This window comes from Alternaria alternata (assembly GCF_001642055.1).
Source record: "Alternaria alternata strain SRC1lrK2f unplaced genomic scaffold CC77scaffold_3, whole genome shotgun sequence".
NCBI lineage: Eukaryota > Fungi > Ascomycota > Dothideomycetes > Pleosporales > Pleosporaceae > Alternaria > Alternaria alternata.
In genome coordinates this window covers 24,504-36,716 of record NW_017306192.1, presented here as the reverse complement: position 1 = coordinate 36,716, position 12,213 = coordinate 24,504, and the positions used below count along the sequence as shown (strand labels likewise).

At 50.7% G+C, this 12,213-nt stretch overlaps 6 protein-coding genes across 6 annotated transcripts; 4 read left to right on the top strand and 2 right to left on the bottom strand.

Annotated features, from left to right (window-relative positions):
• Positions 1-1,170: 1,170 nt before the first annotated feature.
• On the top strand, positions 1,171-2,923 carry CC77DRAFT_1028121 (MFS general substrate transporter; the record flags this gene model as incomplete). Its single annotated transcript, XM_018526421.1, has 3 exons — positions 1,171-1,904; positions 1,954-2,056; positions 2,105-2,923. 3 exons carry the CDS (start codon positions 1,171-1,173, stop codon positions 2,921-2,923), a joined length of 1,656 nt encoding a protein of 551 aa, XP_018389617.1.
• A 275-nt stretch (positions 2,924-3,198) lies between these two features.
• CC77DRAFT_1046875 (GroES-like protein) lies at positions 3,199-4,518 on the top strand. Its single transcript, XM_018527462.1, has 3 exons — positions 3,199-3,415; positions 3,469-3,638; positions 3,699-4,518. Exons 1-3 carry the CDS (start codon positions 3,280-3,282, stop codon positions 4,479-4,481), a joined length of 1,089 nt encoding a protein of 362 aa, XP_018389616.1. The 5' UTR covers positions 3,199-3,279; the 3' UTR covers positions 4,482-4,518.
• A 52-nt stretch (positions 4,519-4,570) lies between these two features.
• Positions 4,571-5,893, bottom strand: CC77DRAFT_504626 (putative alpha/beta superfamily hydrolase). Its single transcript, XM_018531950.1, has 2 exons — positions 5,115-5,893; positions 4,571-5,050 (listed from the first exon to the last, which is right to left on the bottom strand). The coding sequence occupies exons 1-2, from the start codon at positions 5,760-5,762 to the stop codon at positions 4,661-4,663; spliced, it is 1,038 nt and encodes a 345-aa protein (XP_018389615.1). The 5' UTR covers positions 5,763-5,893; the 3' UTR covers positions 4,571-4,660.
• A 1,990-nt stretch (positions 5,894-7,883) lies between these two features.
• On the top strand, positions 7,884-9,075 carry CC77DRAFT_1016579 (phosphatidylglycerol/phosphatidylinositol transfer protein precursor). The gene is made up of 3 exons (XM_018524236.1): positions 7,884-8,211; positions 8,314-8,530; positions 8,581-9,075. The coding sequence occupies exons 1-3, from the start codon at positions 8,012-8,014 to the stop codon at positions 8,665-8,667; spliced, it is 504 nt and encodes a 167-aa protein (XP_018389614.1). The 5' UTR covers positions 7,884-8,011; the 3' UTR covers positions 8,668-9,075.
• Positions 9,076-9,171: 96 nt separating this feature from the next.
• CC77DRAFT_981042 (vacuolar ATP synthase) lies at positions 9,172-9,791 on the bottom strand (the record flags this gene model as incomplete). The annotated part of the gene is made up of 4 exons (XM_018536070.1): positions 9,698-9,791; positions 9,607-9,642; positions 9,412-9,549; positions 9,172-9,312 (listed from the first exon to the last, which is right to left on the bottom strand). Exons 1-4 carry the CDS (start codon positions 9,755-9,757, stop codon positions 9,172-9,174), a joined length of 375 nt encoding a protein of 124 aa, XP_018389613.1. The 5' UTR covers positions 9,758-9,791.
• An 89-nt stretch (positions 9,792-9,880) lies between these two features.
• Positions 9,881-11,640, top strand: CC77DRAFT_1016578 (hypothetical protein). Its single transcript, XM_018524235.1, has one exon. The coding sequence runs from the start codon at positions 10,040-10,042 to the stop codon at positions 11,498-11,500; it is 1,461 nt and encodes a 486-aa protein (XP_018389612.1). The 5' UTR covers positions 9,881-10,039; the 3' UTR covers positions 11,501-11,640.
• The last annotated feature ends 573 nt before the right edge of the window (positions 11,641-12,213 follow it).

Here is a 12,213-nt window from a genome sequence, read left to right as displayed (position 1 = left end):
AGCATAGACCACCTTATGGACGACATATCTGCGAGAAGAGTCGGGCATCATATCATCTACGTCGAGCACAACGGCTCCACAAACCAAGTCATCTACAACGCGAAATTCAACAGAACGGTGATCTGCCTCACCTGTTTGACGCGGACAGCATAAGAGCTGAGTGAGGCAGTCGTCATGACTTTGAGAGTAACGCGAATCTGCTTCAATCTTCAGCGCACGTGGTGAGAAAGGATCCAGGTCACGTGTTCACCGACACTGCGTTGTAAACTATTCTTGACTGTGCTATATCACCAGATGGGTATCATATCCCGAGATGTGGCGTGCAATCAACGCTAAATCAAACGGTTCGGCCGAGGAGTGTGGAGTTTGTTGTTAAGCAATAGCGGGGAAGATGGAGAAAACGGAACTTCAGTGAAATCAAACTTCGCAGACAAAGCTGCTAAAGTCAAGTTGGAGTGACAATAACCCAATTCTCACTATTCAACACTACCTTAAATCTGTGTTGTTCTCCGGATAGAAATGGGGGGAGGTACAGCGGAGAAGGTGGTGAGTGTGGGGATCATGCGCTATATGGGTACCTAGGCTCACGGTAGTGTTCCGCGTCTTGGACCCTCCATCATCGTATTGACGAGCAGACTAATCACAGTCAAAATGCAGTGGGGATAAACAGGGTCTCTCTTAAAGGATTATTGCATCACGATCTTTCCGTGATAGGGCTTAGTTGGCGCAAGTTGCACTTGCTTTTTCTCGCACCCTGTTGTGTAACGGATTTAACGATCATAGCCTTCACCAAGCAAGCCACACGACGTGCGGCAAGCAGGTAGCCGCAGCCGCAGCCACTGACACTGTCCACTACCACTAGCTGCATCTCAATATCTACTACTTAATATGGACTCCAGCAGCTGTCGTTTACCGCGCCACTACTACCTACTCTACTCCCCTACAGATCCAGGTGATTGACGCAACCCATTGCCTTATTTCCGGACGCCAACGTGGTCAGAATCTCCATATGCCAGTACTATTAGCTCAATAGCGTTCGTCTTGCGAGTTTCCATGAAAGAATCTCGAGTTGTCTTGTCGGGCTGAGCAGCGCATCCCTAGGCGGTTTTCCATGACACCTAGCGCAATCACCACCTACTGAGGCTTCCACGGTAGCTAAGAACTGACGACATGCCACAATCAGAACCACCCAAACTGTATCGCCATCCTACGAGAAGCGAGATCATCGACCAAGCAGCAGCTGAGGGTCATGATGCGGATATCCCAGGCAACCTCGGTTCTATACACCAAGTTCCTAGTCATACCTCAGAGAGGCGGCATTCTTTAGACGAGAAGAAGCATGAGTACACGACGGGAGAGCAAGATGTTGAAAAAGGCAACAGACCAGCCTCTATCTACAGTGCAGACGAACCAGACGCGGAAGAGGAGCCTGAACGCGATCCAAATATTGTAGACTTTGACGGCCCCGATGACCCCGAGAACCCACTCAACTGGAAGGCATCCCGTAAATGGGGTATGGTTGCCCTAATTAGCGGGATTACTTTCCTCACGCCTCTCGCAAGTTCACAATTCGCGCCTGGCGTCCCGGAAGTTATGCGCGACTTCAACTCAACCAGCGATTTGCTGGAGGGCTTCATGGTGTCCGTATATGTCCTTGGGTTTGCCTTTGGGCCGTTGATCATTGCGCCGCTGTCGGAGATGTATGGTCGATTGCCATTGTATCACAGCTGTAACTTGCTTTTCATCGTCTTTACGATCGCGGCAGCTGTAGCGACGAACATGGCGCAGTTTGTTGTGTTCAGGTTTTTCATGGGCTGTTTCGGAGGAGCGCCTATGGTGCTTGGTGGTGGGACCATCGCAGATCTCATACCCAGGGAGCAACGAGGCACTGCGATGGCAGTCTGGTATTTCCAACATATATGTGTCTTATAGATCAAGGCTGACTTCGACCAGGATGATGGGACCGACTATCGGGCCTTGTGTTGGTCCTATTATCGGTGGCTTTTTGACGGTTGCGAAAGGCTGGCGGTGGAATTTTTGGTTTGTTGCTATAGTGGTAGGTTTACATCTAGGCTCTCTGTCAGTTGGTAGCTAACACTATTAGGGTGGCGCATTCTTCATCACGTCACTCATTCTTATGAGAGAAACATCTGGAATTATCATCCTACAACGAAAAGTCAAACGACTGAAAGCCGAAACTGGAAACTCAAAGCTACGCTCAAAACTGGATGGTGGTCTTACACCAAGCCAACTATTCAAATTTTCAATCATCCGACCTGCCAAGATGTTATTTCGCTCCACCATCTGCTTCGCCATCTCACTCTACATCGCGATAACATACGCATATCTCTACATATTGTTTACGACATTCACCGCCGTCTTCAAGGGTCAGTACGGCTGGCATGGTGGTATCACTGGTCTATCTTTTCTTGGATTAGGCATTGGGTCTCTTATTGGCCAATTCACCTACATCCACTACGGCAACAAAGTAGTGCACAAGCACATGGCGCGCGGCGACTTTCGTCCCGAACACAGGTTATATATGATGTGCATCGGCGGCTTCTTCATTCCATGCGGTCTCTTCATCTACGGCTGGAGTGTACAGTATCAGACTCACTTCATGGTGCCTATTGTTGCAACAGGCATCATCGGATTCGGTCTGCTGATGACGTTCATGCCAGCGACGACGTACTTGGTCGACGTGTTCACTATTCACGCCGCGAGTGCCATGGCAGCGAGTACAGTGCTGCGCAGTCTTGCAGCAGCATTCATTCCACTGAGTAGTCAGACCATGTATGCACAAATGGGATACGGATGGGGTAACAGTATGTTAGGCTTCATTGCTACCCTACTCATCCCGATCCCATTTCTGTTCATTAGGTATGGAGAAAAGATCCGGGCTAGAAGTACAGTCAAGCTCTGAAAGTAGAAATACGCCATGTACAGACTTAAATAGACTCATCACGCAATAGCAGACGAACATCCTACCTATTCTGGATTCTTATTGTTGAAAATGCGATTCGTCGCGGGTCACGGCTCCCGCTACCTGACTCGTATAGGCTATACAGAACCTCGGTGTGTACTCCGGCGCCCCACTCATGCTTTTCATGGCTCACATTAGAAATGCAACGTCATAGCATGCATCTTACCATAAACAGCAACCCGATGGTAGTGAACAATCGCTTAGACATTGTTTAGATAACTGCTCTGTAGAAGTATTTTGGTGTAACGATATCACGCAACTCGCATCATCGCAAGAATATAACCGATTAACTCGATATGGCGTCTTCACTCCCCGAATCCAATACATCTTTGACCTATACACAACCTTCTTCTCAACCACATTTAACACATACACCCATACCTACGCCAGGTCCACAGGAGGTGCTGATCAAGATCAAAGCCGCGGCTATTAGTAAGTATCTTTGTACGAACTGCACGTGAGCCAGACACTGACTTCGTACAAAGATCCAGTAGACATCCAACTATGGGGAAATCCCGTGATCGGCTGGCTGGCAGGTAAAAAAGAGAAAGGAATAGGGCGAGACTACTCGGGTGACATTGTTGCCGTGGGGGAAGAAGCAAAGAGTGGAAAATGGGAGGTTGGAGACGAAGTTTTTGGATTGTGCAATCGACCCGTAAGCCAAACCTCATCAAATTACCTTTTGGAAGACAATACTAAATTGAAATCATGATAGATGGCGGAAGGAACATTCACACAATACCTTTGTGTCAATCCAACCTCCGAACCCATCGCAAAGAAACCTAGCACTTTGTCTCATCACGAAGCCGCCGCCATACCTCTTGTTGTCTTGACCGCATTCGCCTGTCTCGATTGGCTCCCGTCTCCATCCAGCTCTCCATCTCCCTCGCAACGCCGTGTGATCGTATCAGGAGCAAGCGGCGGTGTAGGAATGTGGTGTGTACAGCTAGCAAAGAAGCTCTACTCTTGCCATGTCATCGGCATCTGCTCGGGTCCCAATGCCGATTTTGTGAGCAAATTGGGCGCAGATGAGGTAATTGACTATCGTACGCAAGACGTGCCAAACTCCCTGCTTTCCAAGAGGCCCGCTGGTACCAAATACGATCTGTACATTGACTGTGTAGGTGGCACGGAAATGTTCGAGCATTGGAAGCAACTCCTTCATCCCTCTGGCGCGTACATAACCATTGTTGGAGACAAAACTTCAAGGACCGCAATGGGAGGACCGTTGACATATTTCACATACCCATCCCAAGTCATACGACATATCCAGGGTTATCTGTTTGGGCCGCGATATGCGAATGTTATTCTGTACCAGAAGAGCGAGTTGCTCGAGCAGGTGAGGGAGTTGGCAGAGAAGAGCGATGTGCAGGTTGTGGTCCAAGATGTTGTCAAGGGGATTTTGACCGAAGAAAACCATGTTGAAGCTTGGGAGAAGACTAAAAGCTATATGGTGGAAGGACGAGTCAAGGGTAAGATTGTTATTGACATTGCGTAAGGTCTTGTGTGACGGTTAAATATTTACATAGGAGTCGAAGGATATCTTACAAATTGCTGTTTGACCCTCTCGTTCTTGCAGATGTTAAGTATTACTAAAACACAGAAACATCTTTCCAAACCACTTCGAATACGATGGTGAGCTCGCTTGTTGACACACGCGATGGTCTAGCTCGTCCTCTACTCACTCAAGTTCTGCTGGAAGAACTCTGTGAGCCTGCCAAAGGGGATCAGGTCAACGCGGTCGTACAAGTCCACATGGCCAGCGCCTGGAATCCAAACTAGCTCCTTTGGTTCTGCCGCAGCCTCATACGCATCTTCGCTGAACTCGCGCGAATGTGCCATGTCGCCAGAGATGAACATGACTGGACGTGGGGATATGGTATCGAGGTCGCTAAAGGGATAGAAGTTCATAAACTTGGTCTGGCTGGAGAGCGTAGGGTGGGTGGTGAGGTTTGGTGCAGAACCTGCAGGTGTGAACTCGCCTCGGGATGTGCGGTAGAAGTCGTAGAACTCGCGTGAAACTGGATCGGTCTCATTGGTGAGAACATGAGGAGTTCCACCCGTATACTTTGGAAATGGAGGCACGAAGTTAGTGTACGTCTCACATGCATTTGATGTAGTCACAACATACCTCCGTTTCTCCACCGCTGGCCTCTACCCAACGTTGCGCCGCCGCCGTTGCAATGACCTGCTTGCGTTGCTCGACGCTCTGCGATCTCTGTAATCCGTTGCGGCTTACAGCCCCCATGTCATACATACTGGCTGTCGCGATAGCCTTGATGCGCGGATCGATCTTTGCTGCGCTGAGGACAAAGGAGCCACTGCCACAGATACCGATAGCTCCGATACGCTCGCGGTCAATGTAGTCTTGTAGACCTAGGTAATCGACTGCAGCACTGAAGCTCTCGGCGTAGACGTCTGGCAATACGGCGTTTCTTGGCTCGCCGTCGCTGCCTCCCCAGAAGGAAACATCAATCGACATAGCGACGAACCCTTGCTCCGCCATCTTGGTGGCGTACAGGTTTGCACTCTGTTCCTTCACGGCTCCCATTGGATGACCGACGACTATAGCGGACGCGTTGATGCTTCGATCGAGATTGTCGGGTAGGAAAAGGTTGCCCGCCACGGTCATCTGGTATTGACTGGGAAAGGTGATCGGATGCACCGTGACGTTGTCGCTGCGGTAGAAGTTGTTGGCTCCATAGGACAAGTTCTGTGCCGCCGCTGGCAGCATCTGAAGAGCAGCCACGAGAGCTAGCGATACGAACGTGACCGTCATTTTCGAGGCGCTTCTTCTGCAGATAGTAGTCTGGATTCGTTGTGGTGGATGTGGAAGCTTGGGTATGTGATGATCTCTTTGGCAGCGATACAGCGTTCTTATAGTTCAAGAAGCTGGCTCTTGCGAACTTGCACTGCCATAGCTTGCGTCAGCCCCATCAAAGAGATGTTGATGTTGAGCCAGGGTACGGCAGACTTATTCCTCTACATCACTCTCGCCAAGACTGGGCATGCAAGGGGATGACATGATCATAGTAGGCATTTCAAGGCGACAATTCCACCAGCCTAGGGATGTAAAGTGAGTAACGATAGGAGAACGATGTACTAGTGCTACGTAGACCCAAGTCAATAGCAAGAATGAGTGGTAACCAAGGTATCTGATCAATCAGACCACATCGAAAGTAGGAAACAACAAGACAGATGCAATTACCGTGCGGCGTCATGTTTTTGCAGAGGAGATGCCTGCTGTTGCTTGTTGCATATTTTCCCCTTGATGAAGTGACGTCTTGGCCTACTGCAGCCAGCTGACAGTCTTAAGTCCACCCGGCGCTAAAGCGTGATCGGTTTGGTCTGACTAACAAGGTTCCGGGTTTGACCGTCTACCATGATTCCATACTTGCAACAGTATGCTTAGAAATGGTTATTGCGTAGTTAAAGTTTTGATGAAGAGAGACATGAAGAGATCTTACGATGAGTCTTTCTGCGCATGGTAGCATGCAGGTGTCCTTGGAAAATCTAAATTTCTTTGAAGGTATATGCTGAAAACGCACATTAGCACCTTTTGCACGACTTTATAGACTAGTAGATACTTACATACTTTTAAATAACGTACGGATGCAGGTTCTCGAACGGCTCGAAGTCCGAGGACTTGGAGGCTCTGCTGATCGTTCCAAAACGTTGCAGTGGCAACATCCGGTGTACAAGCGTACCTAGAGCTACGTTGTTTCTTGGCATGTCACGGTGCCATATGGGGCACTTGATCATGCCATGTCGGTCGTACAACTGTTTGAGCTCCTCTTGATCATGGTTTTCGTCATTTCGTGAGCGCTTTTGAACTGCCTTCTGAACAACCTTCGAATTGAGGGAAGACATAGGGGAAGCACCATGTTCCCCCCTGGAATTGCAGGGCATGTATATCGCTGCATGAACGACACCTGAATTTGGTTTACAAGCTTTCAAGTTCGTGCAAACCTTGTTGATAACGAGTCTAGTAGCAGGGTATTCCGTTACAATCTTTCCACCGGAATTGGAAATGCGGTAAACTGGTACTCAGAAGATCGATGTGGATGCGAACCACGCTGTAAACCCTAAAACTGCATGCCCGGAAGGACAAACGGGTAACTATGTTAATTCGGCTGAGGATGCTCTCATAATCCCGACAGGTAAGGTCATGATTGATATGATAACCAGGCGTGACAGCTACTACACCTCATGCTCGTTTGACTGCTGAAAGCTTCCAACGATTGCACTTCTTTAGGACAGACATTCTCTTACTGCCCATGTTCCAGACGCATGGGACGGCCGAATAAGTTTCTTATGCCATGAACTTTGCAAACATGCCCCGTCAGGCGGACTGCTGATGGCGAGCAACTTCAAGGACAATCCGATCGGAATGGCGTGCATTTACTATGGTTTCGGGGAGTCGCTACGCAGTTGCTGCCGCCGAGTTGGATCATCTTGATCTGGCCGCCACTACATCAAAGAGAGAAACTAAACACTTTTTTAGAGTATACTTAGGGAGTACTTCTTTTACAAGTTTTTTGATAGGAGCTAATGTAAGCTGCAAGGTAGGGCTTGTTGTCTCTATACCTACTTGGTTTTTCCCTTGTACGTGGTGCCGCCATGGAGAGGATCTCTGGGCACATAGGCGCTACCTAGCTCGGCCAGAGATTGTCGTACACGTGCATACGAATTGAGATGAGCTGTTTCTTCCTGGCAGCAGTTCTTTTTATGCACAAGATGTGTGGATGTCAACCCCAGATGGCTCTAGGACAAGACTAACGCAGGTGCGTGACCAACAGCGATGACGTTGGCTGCAGGGTCCATGCTTCGCCCCAGCCTCATGGACATGGACCGCGGCCGCTATCTGGACGCCAGCCTCAACCACTACCAGAGCTCTCCACTCTCCACAACAACCCCGACCATCCTACCCCAACTTCGAATTCACATCGAAGTTCTTCCCGTCGTGTTTATCGCGCGACTATAACACTACAGCTCGTCTCTAGTACCGCAGCTGTCTTCACCGCCGCCATGCAGCTCACCACCCTCTTGCTCGCCGCGCTAAGCGCCGTCTCTGTCTCTGCATCGCCCTCATGGATGGGTGGCGACCAGGTCACGATCCAGGAAGAGTACAAGGTCCCAGGCGACAACCCCTTGTATTTCTGCGGTGACCCAGCCAACGATCTTCTTAAGATTGAGAAGGTTGACCTGAGCCCCAACCCACCCAAGCCGTACGTGATCCCTGTTGGAGTCTTGTGAGAGTTGCGCATCTACACGTGTGGTAGTTTCGCAAGTCTTGAGAAGTGTGAAGCGAGAAACTAACCTGGGTACAGCGGCGAGACGCTCAGCATCAAGGCCACAGGCGACTTCAAGGAGGAAGTCGGTGAGGGCTTCACAATGCACTTGCAAGTCAAGTACGGCATCATCACACTCATCAACCAGAATGCAGACGGCTGCGAAACGATAAAGAAGGGCGATCTCGAGTGCCCGCTTAAGAAGGGCGAGATGAGCTTGACCAAGGATGTTGACCTGCCCAGGGAGATCCCTCCGGTGCGTTCGAAGAGCCTGACAAGATGCGAATTAATACTAACAACCAGTAGGGCCAGTACACTGTTCTCGCAGACGTCCTTACCAAGGACGGCGACAAGATTACTTGCCTGACCGCCAAGATCGCTTTCCACCGGTAAATTGCCTCACCTTCGTTTCGCCGCCACAACACACGACGAGCAGCGATGGGATCTGATGTTCACACATGTAGGGGAGATACGGAGGACAGTAATGCGGGCAGTGGTAGTAAAGTCAAGTTTGGACAGCCGAGAGTGCAAATGTCTGGGCCCCTCGCCGGGCTTGTGCAAGAGCGATTGAGGCGAAGGAACGAGCTGTAACCAAATGTTGGCGAATTGTTTTCATGTCTTGAATCACGATACCAGTGCGAGGTTGGCTTTACTGTTTTGCGTGTGGATTTGGACGTAGGGATGGACCATGGCTTAATGTAGATACGACGGACATGCATATATTCTGTGGCACGATTGACTCTTTGACCCTGTTTTGTAATGGATATCATATCTGCGCACGTTGAATGTTGTATGTACACAAAGCTGCCCGTGGTGGACGCCACGTGCTAGAGCCATGCGTAGTGTATCCGACACATGCGACCCTCTCCATGCGCTGCCAGTTTCCGCGTTCAACGTCTACTCTCCGAATAGCCTCCTCACCCTCTTCAGCACGCTGTCCTTCTCAGGGTCGTAGGGGTGGTCTTTGGACGGAATTTCGAGAAGGGAAGGGAAAGCAGCCGTGTATGTCTCAACCCGGTGTCGTATCCTCTCGGCGATCTAGCAGCGGTCAGTCGTGTCCTTCGCACCGTGTTCAAGAACGACTCCAGCGTCACTCGTCCAGCTGGGAGCGTCATGTACGGGCCAGGTAACACGTACATGTTGATTGATGAGTAGAATCGCGATATCCTTGCGCTCGGTGGTGAAGCGGTCGAATGCTGCTTCGATGGCCGAGGTCTCGGTCTTTGCGTCCACAACGAGAAAGTTCTTCTGGCTGTCTGGCGGCTGGGTAACATGCTGTGATCTGCGTCAATCTCCTGTTCGCATCGCGCGTTGCAGCTCGCAATAGCTTACGCCTACGCCGGCAAGCAGCATGCCCGTGCAAGTGTCCTGCGACCGGTTAGCGCCCTTGACCCGCCAGGTGAGGATCTGTCGACAAGCACACCTCATCGCCTATGACGGCCAGGAACTGCCTGTCCTTGTACTGTGCCGCTGGTGCTGCCATTGCGATATAGCTAGTGAGGCAGCTGTCGTGAGGTCGGAGCTTGGCTGCTGAAGCTGGAGCTCCCGCGCGCCGTCGTCATGGGCGGGACCACGGCCTAGTCCGCGTTGGGCCAACTGTTTGTACTGTCCTTTCTTTCACCACGCGCTCTTTCCTCATCGTCGTGTCCTGTCTCAACACCGCCATGCCGACCTGATTCTCACCACTACCCCGCTCTTTTTCTTTGCCTCTCCTACACAACCCAGAACTCTAACCCAGGGACTATAATCGTGATACAGCCGAACCATGCCTCCTGTCGTGCGCCGCGCACCGCTCTCGGAACGCATAAAAGCCTACTTTGACCTGTCCGACTGGCTCATCTGGATATCCGAAGAGCTCAACAGCTCCGACTGGGAAGAATTTGCATCTGCTTATGCGCTGTACATTGGCTTTGGCGCAAACCTACTCTTCGTTCTCGCCCAAGCCAACAGCGGCGCATCCACGGCCTCGGACGACGATGGCGTCTTCAACGAGGTGCAGGGCCCAGGATGGATAAAGTGGATCATGGGCCTGCTGGTGCTGGCGCTGGGTGTGGCTAGCTTTGGCAATGCGTGGCTGGTCTGGGGCAAGAAGAGGTATTACCGTCTCTTCGAGCAGAGCGTCGATGTCGCGCCACAAACACCCAGTGCGAAGCGCGTTAGGGTCGACTCATCGCCTGCAGCAGCGAGCCCGATGCAGTTTGTGAGGAACTTGGTGCAGAACAACGCGGCGAGTCGGGCGCATCCTGTCGAGGGCAGAGACGTTTGGGAGGTGGCGGTTTGGGATCCAAATCCGCTGTGTCTGGAGTTGTTCTGCTTGTTCAGCCCATTGCACGTGGTACTCTACTACTTTAACCTCCCAGTCGTTCCGTTGGATCCGAGACCGAGTGTCAGGGTGACCACGACTATCTTCATCGGAGCAGCGCTGTCGCTTCATCTTTGGTGGCTTAGGAGCTCCTTCATGCAGCAGGCTAAGGACAACTCTCTGATCAGTCGTCAAGTGCTTCACGAGTACGATAGCAAGTTCGTTCATCCCGCATTGCAGAAGCCGTGCCGCGACGTTGGTATCCAGACCATTTCAAAGAACCGAACCCGTGACTCGAGTGTCGGCGTCAAGGGCAGCAGCAGTGATCTCGCGAGCTCAGTCGTCACATATACGCCAACCACCATTGTTAACCGCCGCACTTTCCGTACGAACCCGAACGCAAGCTACGCCTCACAATACGATCCTGACGATATGGCTTCTCCGTCTGTCACGCGCTCCCTGAGACGTAGACCCTCCCTCCATCAAGACCACAGCAGCTCACAGTATGCAAGCACATCCACAGCAACAGGTCCTGACTTCTCCTCCCCTATTCGACCCTCGCAAACACCCAACCCCTTCCGTCAAGCACCCACTATCCCCAGGACCAACAGCAAGCCCACTGACGGCGGTTACCTGGGGATAAACACTCATGCCGCGTCTCCTCTACGAAAGTCGGCAAGTGCAAACTTTATAAAGGATGGTGAGAGGAGTGCGAGCCGTGGGAGGGACAGTCTAGGTGGCGCCTTTGAGCGCAGGGCTAGTCCAAGCAAGCGGGATGTCAGCCCTCTGAAGCGTATCAGTCTTGGAAACTTGAACGCCGAGAGGGAGAGGGGAGAAAAGACTTTGGGTCAGGCGGGTAGCCTAGGAAGGAGTACTCAGTACGGTAGTCTTGGTGTGGGACGAAGAGAAAGCGGACGATACTAATGGTCATCTCTGTGCGATAGACGAGAGCCAGGATACGGAAGAGCTTGTGCGGCACTGAGCTGTGAGTTCGATTAATTCGTGTACATTTTATTATATACAATACCCCAATATATGCCACCATGATGGCGCTTTTCCATTGCAGAACCTTTTTGATCACTTAGCTCAACACTTGGCTTCTTGTGTACTCCTCACAAACGTCACATGACCGTTACACCTTCTGTTCAAGAGATCGGCGACCAAGCGATGGGTACTTTCATGAGACTAAGCCGCGTGGTTGGCGCATCGATGATAACATGTTGCGTACCGTTGGCCTAACTTTGTATACTTTACTTTGAGACGACAGATGGGATACTTTCAAAACCCCTTGTAATGATGAGTCATGAAGGACCAACTAATTGCTGTACTTGTTTGGAATTCTTGAAAGGCTGCAGATTATGCTCCTACACGAGAGAATTGGGAAGAGCATTAGAGAAAATCGCCATCGTTTTTCCTAACGACTACACGTTAATTTCGCCATGCTTCACTATTTGGTAGGAACATGTATCTTGGATGGCTAGCGCATTCTCTTCTATTCCACTTGCTCTTTAGCATGAAGCAACTGCTTTCCCTCTTCTTATACTAAGAATAATGGAACGACATGCCAACTGTATGAGGCAGAACTATTGAAATCGTGTCTAGAGTGTAGAGATCGTGTCAAGCTGGGAGAAACCAAT